Here is a 17,343-nt window from a genome sequence, read left to right on the forward strand (position 1 = left end):
GGAATATTTTACATTATATATATATATATATATATATATATATGTGTGTGTGTGTGTGTGTGTGTGTGTGTGTGTGTGTGTGTGTGTGTGTGTGTGTATATATATATATATATGAAGAGTTCAGATGCAAAAGCCTCTAAATGCCATTTGAAATTTTCTTCTTTAATGATGATAAATATACAAGCTTGATAAAAATGATCATTCTAGAAGAAAATTTCAACTGGCACTTAGAGGCTTTTGCATCTGAACTATTCATATATATATATATATATATATATATATATATATGTGTGTGTTTATATAAATATATATATATATATATATATATATATATATATATATATATGTCTGTGTGTATATATATATATATATGTGTGTGTGTGTATATAAATATATCACAAATTAGAGTAGTTTGTACTTAGTTATTGTATGCCTGATTTGAAGTCTTACTTCTCCTGTGAGAAATGCCTTTTTATCAAATCAAAATCGAAGAAAATAAAGCATAGGCATGCTATAAAACTTAATTGGTACAACGACATAGCTCATGTTAATCTTATTAAGTGCTAAAAATAAATGCTTTTATGTAACATCCTCTTATGAGAAGACGTCTTTCTGGACAGGAAAATGAACATGGTTTCTGCTTTTGGTTTGTGGTTAGTTTCTTTATGACTGTGACCACTTCTCAGTTTTACTCTCAACTCTATACCACTTTTTCTTTTATTTTATTTTACTCTCCATCTGTATATGTCCTTTAGCTGTGTGAAATTGTGGGATTGTTATGGAAGTAGTGTGTGTAGGATGTGTGGATGTGAGTGAATGTAGGAGGAAGACAGGGTGAAATTAGACACCTGCTGCTTCGCTGTGCTCTCATCAGAGTGTGTGTAATTCGGTGGAAAACACACCTGGTCCCTAGCACAGGGGCAAAAAGGCCACCACACTCGCAAGATTGGTCATAGACACTTTACCACAGGAAGAAAAATACACACATTGTCAAAAGATTTCCAACACCAAAGGCAAGACGTAACAGAAAGTCTTGTGATAAGACAATGCTCAAATGAAATGTAGAGCTTATGCATGGCTTTACATCATCCAACTATGATTGCAAAACTAATTTAAAATACCAAGATACCTAGTATTTATATATTTATTTATGAACATTTATTAGAGGATCAGCCCCATGAGATGAAACATCTCGTTTTCATGGGGGTCATCAGGATCATACATGGAATATGGTAATTTTACAGTACAATGATATTCACTACATACCATTTCCAGTTTATATATAAATACACTGGACACTTTTTAGGTACACCAGGTTGGACCCCCTTTTGACTTCAGAACTGCTTTAATTCTTCATGCCATAGATTCAGCAAGGTGCTGACATCATTCCTCAGAGGTTTCAACGATTACGCATTTGCTGCAGATTTTTTCGGCTGCACGTGATGCGAATCCCCCATTACACTACTTTCCAAAGCTGCTCTACTGGATTGAGGTCTGGTGACTGTGGACGTCATTTGAGTTTAGTCAACTCGCTGACACGATTTGTGACAATAGCGCATTATCCTGCTGGAAGTAGCCATCAGAAGATTGTAAACTGTGTTCATTTAAAGAGACGCATGGTCAGCAACAATACTCAGGTATAGGCTGTGGCATTTAAAAGATGCTCAAATGGTACTGAGGGGCCCAAAATGTGCCAAGAAAATACCCTCCACACCATTACACCACCACCACCAGCCTGAACCATTGGTGGCAGGATGGATCCATGCTTTCATGTTGTTTACACCAAATTGTCCCCTACCATCTGAATGTTGCAGCAGACATTGCACTCAACAGACCAGGCAACAGTTTCCCAATCTTCCATTGTTCAATTTTGGTGTGTAGCCTCAGTTTCCTGTTCTTATCTGACAGGAGTGGCTCCGGCGTGTCTTCTGCTGCTGGCTTATCTGCTTCAAGGTCAGCGATGATTTACTTGGGAAAAATCGATTTTAATGATATTTTATATCATATTATTAAAATCCATTATAATAATAATTCAAATAAAAACATATTTAACCCCCCCCCCCCCCCCCCCCCCCCCCCGAATTCCTATACTGACTAAGTTTTTTTTTTGCATTGCATTGCACCAGACGGACACAGGCTGACCTTATCCCTTCTGACATCTCGGGCTCTGGAGAGACAGTATTATCATTGCTGGTTAGGAATATCGACTATGTACTGTAGATCGATACAGAGACCTTTCACATAGACCACAGTTATAATACAGCACAGATGAGGCCGCTCCATCATTTTCTCTCAGGTCACTCATGGAGAACTCTGAGACTTAGAGGCGTCTGCGCTCTGTTCATCCATGTTTCACAAACATCCTGGAGCGAACATTGGCCTTCATCAGACATCTATAAAAAAAATGTTCAGTACGTTCCAAGTCTGATGTCGGGATCTGATCCAAAACGGCAAAAGTTGTGACAAATTCACACCTTCAGTCTTATCGACTAAAACGTTTTGGTGTGATTGCTGTACCAACTTTCCTTTCCTTTCCTTTCCTTTCCTTCTTTCTTTTTCTTGAGTCCTTTTCACAATACTGCTGTTTAGAGGCTGCACCGAACAGATAGGAGACTGGAGACTTTGCTTAAGGGATTTTCTGTGTTTTAAATAGAAAGGTTAACTGGGGTCATGGCATACCAGTGACATTTTGGGGTAGAAAGCCCAGCTGTGTGCTTCTGATTAGGAAACAGTCTATATGTTGAGGATTTGCGCTTCTGTCAAGGGACCCCGTGTGTTTAGGAAGAGATGGTGTTAATAAAGTCAACAAACGGCCAAAAACAGTGTCATCCCAAGAGAGGGAAGGAAAGAGAAGTCAAATAATCTTGTGTGTCAAAGATAAGAGTTAATTTAGGCAGAGACAACAAAAGCTGTGTGCATGGAAAAGAAATATCTCCCATGCAAGGCAATTTATCTAATCCTATAGCCACAGCACTAAAAATGTGATGTTCACAATCCAGGCGTATGCATTCTTAAAAATATCCCTCGTTCTCTTGAGTATTTTGAATCAGTGTAGTCCAGAAGCCTGAAGTTGCATAACTCTAAAGGAAAACCCTGCATCTTGACCTACTTAAAGAGACGGTAAGAATCGGCTGTAGCCTGTTTAATGTCGCCTCGCTCTGCAGTTGAACGCATGCGGGAAGCCTTATCACTAAATATTGATTAAATTAGGCAGAGCAGCTGTTTGATAATGAGATCTGAAATAATTACAAAGACTAATCTGCACCGAAGCATTGCGGATTGATCCGATTCTGTGCCTTGAAATGGAGAGAAGCGGGACTCTTTGTCGGTGCCTCTTTGACAGGGACGATGGAAGCAGAAACCCAACAAACCCGAGTGATGTGCAACATCACAGAGCTGGCGCTGAAAAAACATTCTCTCTTGGTTATTATGTAACCATGCCAGAGGGATGGGAGTCTTTTTCTCTCCTCTGTGATCTAAAAGAGACATCCAGTGCCCTCAAAAGTGTTGCAGAAGAAGACATATTCCGAGACAAAATAAACAACTCTGATAATGTTTTGTTCTTCCAGGGATGTGTTGTGTCTGAGGAAGCAAAGAGAAAAAGTGATTGAAAAGGTTTATATATATTATACACAATAATGAACCAGCAAATATTATTGATCATCTCCTAACAAGCACCTTGAAGCAGTGGAAGAAAGTTGCCTGGTGGATCACATGGATGTGTGTGTTGTTTACCTGGGCAAGTGGCACCAAGAATCATTGTGGGACAATGACATGTCGGTGGACGGAGTGTGAAGCTCTGGACAATGTTCTGCTGGGGAACCCCTGGGTCATGTGGATGTAAATTTGACACGTGACACTTCATGACGATGGGATTCCGAAGTGGATTCCACATCTTCCACACATTGTTCAGGAATGATTTGAGAAAAATGATGAAGACTTCAAGGTATTCCCCTGGCCTCCAAATTCCCCAGATTGCAAACCATTTGAGCATCTTTAGAATGTGCTGGACCAACAAGTATGATGAACAGCAGCTCCACCTCGCAACCTTCAGGAATTCAAAGTTCTGCTGCCAACGTATTGGTGCCGGATAATGCAAAACGGTTTTGGCAGCTAGCAGAGGACCAACATAAATATTAACAATATGTATATTTAAATACGTTTATACTCAAAATCATTTGTATGACAGTCAGACTGATCTCATGAAGTCAAGTAGCGTATGACACGCCAATTCGTATTTCCATTTTTGGCGTGCTATCAACACGCATAATCGCTTTTCAGCGTGTTTATGAACGCCGTTGACTTAACGGTATTACTGTATATATAAATATATGACTTACCTCAACCCCGTCCCTAAACTTAACCGTCACTGGGGTTAATGCCATTTATGACTGTTCCCTTACCATCCTAGGAAAAAAAAAAGATAGCTCCCCAGATGTAGATGTACATTTTGCTTCGTTTCGCTCGTACATTTGTCGGCGTGTACAGACACACGGAATGACGCGGGCGTTAATGGCGTAGACATACACGCATACACGCGGATAGCTCAAAATGCGTAGAGATAACACGCCACTTGACTCGAAAGTGGCGTGTATGTTTACGCAAAAGTCATGATGTCATGTTGCGACAGTAAACATATTTGGAATGATACAAACATGGAAGCCTTGATTAGCATAAGTCTCTTGTTTCAAAAACATTTAAAGGGATACTCCACTTTTTTTGGAAATTTGTTTGCTCATTTTACAACTCCCCCAGAGTTAAACAGTTGAGTTTTAATGTTTTCAAATCCATTCAGCCGATTTTCTAATATTTAGAAGAATATCAGTAACCAGTTTCTGGTCTCATTGACTTCCATAGTATATATTTTTTCCTACAATGAGACCAGAAACTTCTAAATATCAGTAACCAGACAGTAACCCTTTAAAAAGGTCGTACTGATCCCATACTTTTGAACAGTTGTGTGTATATTTGTAGGACATATGTGTATATTTTATATGTAATATGTGTATCTTCTCATGTCCTCATATATACATATTATAAGATAACACCAACATATACATTTCTCACATCCCAAATATACTGTAAGTCCACTTCCACATTTATTTTATGAACTTATCCATTGAACTTGGCGTCTCACTAAGTCCTACACTGAACTTCCCTGTGACTCTCGTGTGGTGCCTACAGAGCACAGCCATCTGGGACAGGTTAAACGAGGGCCGTGCCGCTCCACAGAGATCTGCTTCTACAGGGCCCCATATACTGACCCTAGGGCTCAGTCTACTGAAAGAAAGCCATGCCCTGTCTGCCATGGAGCGGGGGACGGGTCTTAGGTCCCTCCCGCCCCTCTGGAGAGCAAGCATTGTGCACTTGCCTCTTCCCACACTCCTGCTCACCTCTGGTGGGTGGAGCCTGGACCCCCGTCAATCAGCCAGCATGCGGTCCCTGATGCACCGCAAGCCAGCACAAAAGAGCTTTTTTGTTTCTGTTTGGTTTTGTGCAGCTCTATAAAAGTGTCTGGTGCGGAGAAAGAGAAAAGGGTGCTTGCATGTCTGCTGCAGGTTTCTGGAAGTTCTGGAAGGTTTTTCTTATGTGGTAAAGTTGCTCTAAAGCTAAACTACTTCTGGTAAAATACATAGAGCGTCTTTTCGTGTACAGACGACGTTGTCAAAACGATCCCCATTCACACAGATCCACGAAAACGACTAAAAACACTATATTATGCCAGGCCAGTAGTTGTTGGTGACGTCACTTTGTAAAGAAACACCATGTTTCTATTGATTGAACACTTAATATGCATGCACATGACATCACCGTTTTCACGAATTCACATTTTTGTAGCTTACACAGAGATGATGGAGGTATCGTTTTCAAAATCTTGCACAAGTTTGTGTTTTCAGGCCGCCAAAATGCTGCTGTCGTATAAACGGACGTCTAAAGCGCATAAAAAGGTTTCAGTTTTTTCAGTACACCGTGTCGTGTATGAATCACTCTGAAAGGCCAAACACAGTGAGAGTTCATTAAAAGCAAGCAATGTAAGGCCGCATGCATGTCTGAGCTGAGTAAAGTTCAGCTCTGTGTATTTAACTCATTGGCATACCTGAAGGATTGTGGATGTTGTATACTTATATGAATCAATGACTTATTCTCTGTTACACTGTGAGAGTCTGAATGAAAAAATGGAAATGAAACAGGAAATGAAAGTGATCTAATGATAAAGAATGTTCACTTCTGTGGTTTCAACTAGTATTCTGAAACAGAAATCAGAGTCAATATTGAAAGCTAAACTAATTAATTGAAACTTTTTAAATATTTTTTAGTTTATAGTTTTTAGTTTAAGAATTTAACTTGTTTGTGCATCACCACAATGCTTAATCATTATGGGTTGGTGTTGTTGCGTGTGTGGATATCCATGTTTTTTATTATATATATATATATATATATATATATATATATATACTGTATATATATAGTATTAAAATAAATAAATAAATAAATATATATATATATATATATATATATATATATATATAGTATGTAGTATTATATTTAAATCTAAAATTTAAATCTAAATATACTATATGTACATAAAAACCCTGCACACTTAAATCACTGTTTAACACCACAACTATCGCATTAACATTTAAATGTTTTTAAAAACATTAAAAAATGGCTCAACTTCAGTGCATTGAACTCATAATCCAAGTATGGGTGCCTACAGAAGGATAACAGCTTTTTCTAAGAATGCATTCATCACATTTAGGCCTCTGAAAACCATTCAGAGGTATTTTTCTCCACATTAAATGCTCTTCCCATATGCACCAACAGCGGGGTTCTGGAGATCCAGAGGGGCCCCTGCTCAAAGTTCAAGAGCTCCACCGTGAACCCCCCTTCCTATGCCTCCTCCACCATGGTTACACATCCATGATAGACAAATATGAAAGCATGTGGCTCTCGGCTGCAGCTGACATGATCATTCGTGCTCTGTCTGGCTTCTGGAGCTTGCCAGCAAGCCTCATTAGACTCGAGCTATATGCACTAACCAATGGGAGGGCTTAGGTTGAAGGTTGATATGTATTTGCCAGCCCTGTAACACCTGTCAAAGTCCCTCCCACTTCATTAATAAGAACGGGCATTTGAGATTTCGGTTGGGTACAGATTCTCGCTCCTCTGCTAAATAATGAAACGGGTTTATGTTGGGCATGTGGTGCATTGTGAGACATTGTGGAAGACACGTCGTGACCGCATCTTCTCCAAACAGGAAGGTTTATTTGACAGGTCACTGATGCATGCAGGGGGGTAGTTTTATAAATTCAGCAGGCCCTTCGTTATTTTAGAGTAAGGAGATTCAACATATAAAGAGACAGTTCAGTCAAAAAGAACAGAACAGTTATGTCACAATGTATCCATTTTTATGTTGTTTTGGAGTTTAAGCTTAAAAAGTATGCAAAACCATTGCATAAAAACAATTTGTTTCAAACTTATTGACTCTTATGGTAGTTTTCAAATACATAGAAAAAGAAATTATGAGTGAATTATGAGTTGCTCACTGGAAACTGGAAAAAGACTTCATGTCTATATGAGCACATTTATGAGACTTTCATAGTGGTTTTATGATGCTTGAAAGCTTCAGTCCCTATTCATTGTAATCACATAGAACCAAATGGCCAGTTACATATATATATATATATATATATTTGTGTGTTCTACAGAAGACAGAAAGTACTAATTGTTTTAAATGACATGAGGGTGAATACAAATTCTATTCATTACAATATAGCTTCTTATATTGGTTGCTGCATGTACATGTTCTCTCTAGACTGTCCTGTCTGTCACAATAATGTGATAGACAGCAAGAGAAAGATAGAGAAATGCAGATAAAAAGACAGTGGCACTAAGAAACCTCACTACATTTATTTTTCAGCTCTAGTGTGTACAGGCTTGTCTGAGCCATCATAAACACCCCCGGCACTCCTCCACACACCCCGGGCAGTGTGCCTGATTGTCTGTCAGCCATTGTTGGAGAGGGTTTGCACAGTAGAGACATCTCATTTACGCTCCCTGCCATCACATTCAGCCACATGAAATGTGGTGTCATGTTTTGGATAGGTGATGGAGCTTATGAGGGCTCCTGCGTGGGAGGAACCAGCTGGCAGAGGGAGGAAAATGGTGGCCTTTTTCTAAGAGCAGTTAGATTATTGATTTGACCTTCATCTTTAAATACCAAACATTGAGGTTTTGATTCAATGGTCTCTGTTGTGTTGGTTTAGTTTGTGTCCCCATGCCTGTGAACGTCAGGGCAGTAAAGTGACTTTGACCCAAACCAAACTCCCTGATCTAGATGTCCATTAGTAATTGCCACTGACAATCGGTGATGCATTGTAAGTCGAGGCCATGACCGGTAGGTATCTATCTATGTTTGCATTTACTGTGTGGTCTTGTTGCCCAATTCCAATTTATTGACTACATTTTTTTTTGATGACCAGCTTACATCTTCTTTTGTAGAAGATGGCCGGAAATTGACATGGATGAAATGATAATACAAACTGTTGCCTTCCACGCCATCTTTAAAGGTCAGAAAAACTACTAGCCATAGTACTATAGTACTAAAAGCTACTGAATCTATCTATCTATCTATCTATCTATCTATCTATCTATCTATCTATCTATCTATCTATCTATCTATCTATCTATCTATCTATCTATCTATCTATCTATCTATCTATCTATCTATCTATCTATCTATCTATCTATCTATCTATCTATCTATCTATCTATCACTTTTTACACAAATTGTGAACAAAAATCACCTCCTTTCTAATACACACACACGCCTACTTTTGACGCCACGGACACACACAGCGTGACGCCTCCTTTATCCAGCTCGCTGTGGTCAGAGAGAGAGAGAGAGTATCTCACGCCAGATTCGGATCCTCCATCAAGAAGGCGCACTGTTTCTCCGGCTCAGCTCATTTCAGTACTCCAGCGCAGCCACAGGCTCACCAGCCCAAGTTTACGCACAGGGATGCGGGCGCGTGGAGCCGCCTGAAAATGGCTCACTTTAGGATTTACTCTTTCCTCGCTTCTTTTCACATATTAGTGTTGTGTCAAGCCTTGAGGAATTATCCTGATAATGAAGGTAAGCCATACAGTCGCTGTCATATTCGTGCGCTTTGGATGTTCATGGATTCCGTTGGACTTTGAATCACGGCAAATGCATGTTGGCTACAATTGTTTCTCTCCCGGGGCATTAAAGTCGAACGTTTAAAGACAGAAAATGCCTTAGAGAGAGAAAACATCTCAAGTATAAATTAATGATGATCACTTCTGCTTAAGAGCAAAACAAATTGTCGTAGCAACATTTGACGAGTGATCCGTAAATTTGACTTTTCATTGCTGAGTTGAAAGGAATGAAAATGTGTTTTTGACCAAAATATGATGTAATGCTGCCCTAAAAGCTTATGTTTAGGACTTTGGTAGTTTGTTTTTAAAAATCATCCTAAACGGTTGTCAAACGTAATAAATAAACACACAAATAACGTTGAATAGCCTACAATTGAAAGAAAATGACGGTTCTTTAAGTCAATTCAGGCTAAATCAAACTGTTTGTGTTGCGGGTTGATGTGCATTTAGCTTTGCCAGGGATTGTTTGAACAGACACTGCCGTGAGCAGTGAATGGACGTGTGATACACTTCTTTGCTTAATTAAACAATTAATTAGATCAGAGAGTGGCTCCCACAGACACTTTATTATTCTAACCTCTCCAGACCAATACATCAAATTTGACCATTTGAGAGTGATCTCACTTTGAAACTGCCATCAGCCAAAGTTACTCAGCATTCAGCAAAGAAAGTGTTTTTATTTTTTTTAATTTGTTTCCCTTTTTAAGTGATCCAGTAACATTTGTGATAGCATCTTAAATGACACATATCGGGCATTTTTTAGACTATATGTTTAAGGATGCAGTAGGATGGCAGTTTACAACACAGTCCGACTTATTTCACTCTGAGCCTTCAAAAATCAGACAATAAATTAACCTCACTGGATTAAAACGCGTTTACTCCTCATTGTTATGAGATTAGGATTAAGCCACCCATTGTGCTGTTGTCAGGAGGTAGGTTCAATGGTGGGTTTAATACACATTTAGGCGGAATCTATCAGATAGGATTTTGTGCAGAGCATTTAGACCTGATGTCTTTGGCTGGCTGGGGGCTTTTGGGAAATTAAAATTTGACAGTGGGAGTCAAAATGGTTGTGCGAGGTTTCCTTTTGTTGCTACGTTAGTTTGTTCATTAGCACATCTCAATAATCGTTAGGTTTAAATGAATCTTTCAGCTTCACATCATTTGTGGTGGTGGAAATTGAAATAATGTTGTCGAGGTGTGCACTTCCTCTAACCGCCAGATGGTGGTAACCCTGAGGTGATTTTGCAACAGGGTTCTGTGAATGTTTGTGTTGCGACCTGTGAGCAGATCTACATCTGTGTTTGAGTGTTGATGAACTGTTTATTAACTTGTTCTGCAGTTTTTGTGTCTTGTAAGCATTTTCTACATTAAGGATGGTAGACATGTCCCATATCAACATATGCTTGATATCTGTCTTCTGGCCAAACTAATACACATCAGCACTTATTTAATGTTAATGACTACGTTTTTTTTTTTAAATTCAGGTCCAAATGACTGACTTTCTCAGCACATTTTCAGTTTTTGGAATACATTACTGCAGTACTTGGATATTTAAACCCCTCTGGAGATAATAAAGACCAAGATGTTGCAGAAACATTTTTAAAATCACTAAAAAAAGGTCCATTCACACAAGTTAAATCTAGTTGCACCACATGTAGTCCTCCTAAAACTGTTTATCGCTACCTCTGTTTCTAAACTGGCTGCTCGTAGACAAATAAAATGGGCTGAAACAGAAACGACTCTACAAAAATACAAACATTTACTAATTATATTCTATAATAAACTAATTAAATATTACTGAGCATTGTTTGGATAGAAAAAGAAATAAATTGGCTTTTGGTAGATGCTATCCAAATTAGGCAAATGCATACAGTAACATCTGGATTATTGGCAAGAGCACGATTAACCAAAATACAGATATTTGGAAACCAAACATGCTTATAATTTTGCATATTGTTGGGCATAAGCAAGTTATGGTAATATACATTTACTTCTGCATGGCTAACGGTTTCAGTGCAGTGTTAATGTATAATTGTAAAATCTGGATGCTGTATCCAAATGAGTTCATAACTACTAATCTAGGGTTGATTAACTATTGTAAATGTGTAGCACAGGAACCAGTGATAACCTTTTACTCTGTATAAGGATCTTTTTAGTTTTAATAAGTGCCTTCTACTGCCCTCTTGTTTTTCTAGTTAGCGCTAAGGTCCCCCTCATTAGCTTGTCCTTTGTGCATGTTCTTACAGCATTTAGTGACGGTTTCTCGTTTGCTTTTGTTTCCCTCACTGGCGCTCCGGCAGGGAAATTAGCATGAGAAAACACACTTTTTATGTTCAATTCACTTGCGCTCAGAGGCTCTCGTTCTTTCACTCTCCTTCTCACCATCTCTTAGCTACTGACTTAGAGAGAAGCTTGAATTTGCATCTCTGTTGTTTGAGTGTTGTCTGAGGAAGTCTGTTGATTAGTATAACCTGTGGCCTTCCTTTTTGTTTTCCAAGGATATTGGTTATTTTTCCCCTCTAGTTGGTAAAAAGAAGGGTTTATACATGGATACTTCAAGTGGTCGACTGGTAGGCCTTTATTTAAGATCTTAATTAGTTGCAACAGTGCTGTCATTCTGTATTTGCCATGCTGTTTAAATGATTGGAAATCTTTAAGATATTGGGTTGGACACTTAGAGCAAATTTTGCATGCTCATATGACTTTTTAATGGTCCGATCTGATGTCTAAAAGCTCTTTTTGCTAATCTAAATCTCTGATACAAACTGACACTGTATTGATTGATTCCAATCCAGGCTCATGGAAAAATTTAAGGAAATTTTGTCTTTGGCTCATTATAATTTCTGCGAAAAGATATTACTTTGCTTCTTGCACGTTTCACATCACTTTCAAAGAGTGGTGCTAAAAGTGTGTTCAGTTTTATCTGAAAGAGATGGATGTGAATATAGCAACATTTTATCACATTGGTTGTTGTATGGAAATGAAATGTCTGACAAGTGGTGGTGCTAAAAGGTAAATGCTCTTTCTATTTAAAAATGACGTACCTACACTAAACTCTACCCTACCCTAAATCTAACCGATAGCTTTAACAAAAGCAAACATGAGATAAAATGCATTTGCTGAAGCAACTATGCTTGCTTTTACAAGTCTTCAAGCTCGTTTTTATCATGACTTGTTTCACAGGATTCGTACACTGTACCAGGTGAGGTACTGAGCAAGTTTACTACATCAGAAAATACATAAAATTTCAACTGGTTATGTGATGGACCTTATGTTTTATGGTCATATAACATATAATGTTTTGGGAACTGCGCAAAAATAAGTATTTATTAATCGATAATCTGCCCATGTAATTCTAATTAGCTTGAAAAGGAATGAAAGTTGTTTCTATTTTACCAAGTCTTCATTTCAGATGGAACTGCAGTAAATTACATGTATAGTTTCGCAGGTTTGTAAAAATGAGCCTAGATTGATACAGTTGAATCAGTCAACTCAAATTCCCAGAGCTTTTTTTATGTGCAACTGTATGAGTCCAAACCATTAACATGAGAGCTATTACTATTTCTGTCTCTTGCTCTTCTGAATAGCTCACCTTAGACCTTATCACCACCGGCTGCATCCGAACTCCTGCAGACCAGACGGCTCATGCGCTAGAATGAGTCTTGAGACCTGTGGCATTTCAGGATGGTGGAGGCACATGAATGCTTTGAATCTGGCTGGAGAGCTGAGTGTTTTCTGTTGGGTAACATGCCATGTGAATCTCCTCAATGACACAATTCATTATTGGTCTATTTACCTCGCCTTGAGCGTATCCGTGTCATTGCATCTCATATTGCATCTGAGAGCTGGTGAAATGTAATCCTTATTTATTCTTCCTTGTCTTGTCGAAGGTGTAGTTCTATAGAGAAATCTGTCATTTTTATTCACCTTTATATATTTTAACACTTATTTTATCATATTTGAAAGTCCAAAACAACATTAGGGCTCATTGACCTTCAATGTATGGACAAACAAACTTTCCCTTATCAATCAGAGGCGGAACATCAACTTACATCCCACATTTCCTTCAGGGTTCAAAGGTCATTGTGTTTTATCATCCGCCATTTTGCGTGAGGACTTTGCGTGTTTTGGATTTAGGACGTTCTGGTTGTGTTAAAGAAATGAGACTTGATTAAAACAGATCCCTTGTGTGTTCATATGCACGAGACCCTTTTAGCCGACAACAGCTTTGATCTGTCCTTACTGTGTGGCCCAGCCCACTCCTTCACTTTCATTAACATGCCCTCCCCTCTCTGTTCACAGGACTCGGCCTTAATGTTTTTTAATGTCTGAGACGGTGTAAATTCTGTTGTGCGTATCTCATTAACAGCACTACGCTTATCACTGATGTTCTGCTCTCCTGGGGGTTCGAAGCTCGTGCTCTATGATTCCTGGGAGGTTTTATTAGATTGGACCCCTGCATTTCGTTAATGCAAGGCTTAATTGCTCAGAGACTCATTCCAAATTTGAAAATGGCTGTTGCATGCATATTACGACTAGCTTTTTTCCTTTGATTGATGTTAAATAAGTATGTTAAAATGAATTATATTTTGTTTTATGGAATTTGGGATTTAAACCAAACCCTAACCCTTAGTATTAAACTTTGATGCCTAACTTGAACTGACATGAACGATGCCTCAAACTGTGTGTAATGGGGGCTGAATAACTTTTAGATTATTTTTAATTCAACATTTATGTGATTAAAGTTAAGTCGACGTCGACTAGTCGCTGATGAGGTCATTAATGAACAAATAAGCCTGAACCTCGAGCTGAGACTCGGGTTGCTATGGCATATGACACAGCATATGCCATAGCAACTCTTGTCTTTGGGTCATTATATTTCTCACAGATTTCTGCTCTACACATCAAAACATCATTTTAACAGGATAGAAATATTTGGACCCCGTTTACTTTCATTATAAGGACAAAAAATGTATTATAATTATTAGTAAACTTTCACTTTATGATTGGGAATCTTAGAAATCAGATAGCAAGCATCAGCACCTACCCTAGCAGTGGGCAAAAACCTCTCTAAAATCTTGTTTGTGAACTGCATTTTAATATTTAATGTTTTTGGTTGACAAACTGTAGGTTTGTGAGCATCTTCCTCATCAGTGGTGTTCTGAGAAACCATAATCTCTTTAATCAGTCTTAATTATAAAGGTCTGTTATGATCCACAAGCTCAAAGGTGATGTCATCATCTTCGGGTGCGGCTCGGTCTAATCTCTCTAATTATGACCTGTGCTGTGTTGTTGTAACCTGTTTCATGCCCTCTTGGGATTTGATGTCCAGCATGGGTGCAGTTTAATGCTTTTGTGCGACTCCGCGCACACACATCCACACTCACCGATGCGGCAGGTGTGGTCCGGGCCGTGTCTGTGCTTCTAATGAGGCATCCCAAGAGTGTCTTCCCTTCTGTCTTCCACTAACTAACACACACAGGTCACCATTTCATGCCATGTCTTGGCAGCAGTCTGTTTACACCTCTCATCATTAAACAGACCTTGGCATGGCCAGTCAGTCGTGCCTGACACACATTACACACGTTATTAGACTGGGAAATGGCCCTTGTGTCCATTGTAATTCGCAATCTGATGTGCTTCCTGTCTAAATATGATTTTTTCTAGATTGCCAGCTTGTTTTGGTCAAATAAATACTATTTTCACAGTCTAAAATGCATGCAATATGCAATACAATTTAAATATGTAAATATACATGACTGTAATGGCAAGAGAAAGCGATTATTTATGTTGTGGGAAAACAAATAAAACGAATTAACAGTCACTTACAGCAATAGTTATTTCCTCCACCAAGTGTTTCCAGTCATAAATACGTCTGGAGAGACCATTCATGTCCAATTTCCAATTATGAAACTTGTATTTATGATAATTTCCAATGCGAAGGCAGCATTAAAAACAAAAAAAAATCCATCCACTTGTTTGAATCCATCCACATGACCTAAGCATGGATGCACATAAAATATGCCTGCTTAGAAAATACCAAAACATCTTCATTCACACATGTTAAAAAGGTTTGTCAGTGAATATTATGAGATGACTCATGGGTGTCAGGGTGTAACTGGATGGCTGTTTTTTTGGGCATTGAGTCAGATTGTGTGTGTGATGGTTGTGCTGGACAGGCTGGATCTCTGTGGCAGGTCTCATCAGTCAGTTTAGGCCGAATGGAGGCTCTTTCACCACCTCCCTGTAGAGCAGACCTCTGACTCCACATGAGCAGTGACTGACAAGAACTGCTGACTGCATTTTAAAAACACCCCACCACTTCTGTCAAGACAGCTGTACGATACCAATCTCTTACAATAGATATGCTTTCCGAGCTTGGAGTGGATGCTGTGGAAACCGAGATATCGGTCTTTGCAAGCCCTGTGTTTTGTGCTTCAGAGTCCTTTTATTGGAACCATACAAGTGAACCACATGACAAATGTGGACGGCTTATGAGACTTAAAGGTTAAGTGTGTCATTTTGTTGATTTTAAAATACTTTCCCATCCTTTAAATTTAGAACTACTTTGTAAATGTTAAATAAGTTTGTTTTATACAATATGAGCTTGAATAGTAAGAATGAATATCAGACGTGCTACATTCGCCATGTTGTCATTGTCAAGTGACTGCCTCAGCTGCGTACTGCGTCACAATTCCTATCCCGTGGCCTCGTGGACTTAGTAATGTATCCATCTGATGCACACTTAGAAATCTCGACGGAAATAGTAGGTTATCAAAGTTGGATTTTTTAACAAACAAACTATTATTTTCATATACATTTTCCACCAATTATTTAGTAGGTGCACTGTGGCGTTGTCAAAATGTTTCTTTGTTTGTTTGAGAATCCTGATCAACCTGACAGCAAAAGGGCAAATTCCAGTCGGAAGTGAGCATCCCTATGCCCTACTCACTCCGAAGGGTAGAACATGACCATAAATTATTAAATTACTTCTTTGAAGTGACCATTGCTTGTTCCCTTTGCTAACGGACCTGTGGTGGAAGGAAGCCTGTACTTGTAAAATATCAAGATTTTTGCAATTTTGCTTCTCAATTGGTGTTGAAAAGGCACAGAAACTACACACTTTAAGTAGACAAAAAAGAAATTAAATATACATCTAATAAATATAAAATATTGTAAGTTGAGTTGTAGCAGATTTTAAACGTTCCCAATAACTCTAAATCGCAAGTGTTACTAAGAATATTGAGGAGTTAAGAATAGCATCATCATAGATTGATTTACCTATTAAGTAGGATACTTGAGAAGTGAGAGTGACCCCATTGTCCTTTTCAATTTCCTGAGGGCATCTATCCAGCAGCTTGTCTAACCATTCCCTCTCTCTTGACCTTCCCTTATCATTTTCCCATTTTTCAGTTTTTGCTTCCTTTGCCTGTTTACATTGGAGCGGTGATTGCTGACCACTGCACTCTTTTAAGAGTTTGGCTTAATGGTTAATCTCGTCTATTGCCCTAAGGTGCTGAGATCTCGTGGCCACCCTGAGGGGATTCCAGCGTTGGCCAGATCCAGAGATGCCAGCTGGGAGCTAATGATGAAGAAAAGCCCCATTCTCTAGCTTAGCAGCTGTTATAGTAAACATCACATGTATTTGCCTGGACCTGTTCAAGACTGTTTCCATTTTCAAGATAATGGGGTCTAAATATAGTGGGCCAGTGAAAAGGAAACGTATCATTCAACCACTAATCTGAATATTTTAGGGGACGCTTCTCCCTCAGTGTCTCTGGTGGTTACAACACTGGTCCTGTAATAATAGGGATTAAAAAGGGAATTTAATATTAATAACTTTTGCCTTAATGTAGACTGCTTTTGTACTTAAAAGGGTTTTCGTTATAAAATCTTGTACTTTTTTTTTTCGGGTCGTGTCTCATATTTTAGTATGCTTGATTGAATCCTTCCTTATGGTAGCAGGAACACCACCTTCATGAAGCACTCCCTTCTCTTTTTCTTTGAGAGGTAGATTAAAGGGATCTTTGAATGACAAAAAATCTCTGAACTCGGAAGTTGTAAAGATAACTAGACTCCTTAAACATTTAGTTTTCTGTGATATTTGATAACATACTCTTCTTGTCAACTTAGCTAAACTTGTCAGTCAGGTAAAATTGA

The 17,343-nt window shown here is 38.6% G+C and overlaps 1 protein-coding gene across 2 annotated transcripts in view; it reads left to right on the forward strand.

Annotated features, from left to right (window-relative positions):
- Nucleotides 1-8,900: 8,900 nt before the first annotated feature.
- ek1 (eph-like kinase 1) overlaps nucleotides 8,901-17,343 on the forward strand; it is a 67,220-nt gene continuing 58,777 nt past the window's right edge. Inside the window, exon 1 of one of the 2 annotated variants that reach the window (XM_039684974.2) lies at nucleotides 8,901-9,136. In XM_039684974.2, the coding sequence (XP_039540908.2) occupies nucleotides 9,049-9,136 (88 nt within the window). In that variant the 5' untranslated portion in view covers nucleotides 8,901-9,048. The remainder of the gene's footprint in view (nucleotides 9,137-17,343) is intronic. The other variant, XM_089125952.1, reaches the window with a different exon arrangement.

The sequence above is a fragment of the Pimephales promelas genome, chromosome 22 (genome assembly GCF_988280905.1).
Source record: "Pimephales promelas chromosome 22, fPimPro1.hap1.1, whole genome shotgun sequence".
NCBI classification, from domain to species: Eukaryota; Metazoa; Chordata; class Actinopteri; order Cypriniformes; family Leuciscidae; genus Pimephales; species Pimephales promelas.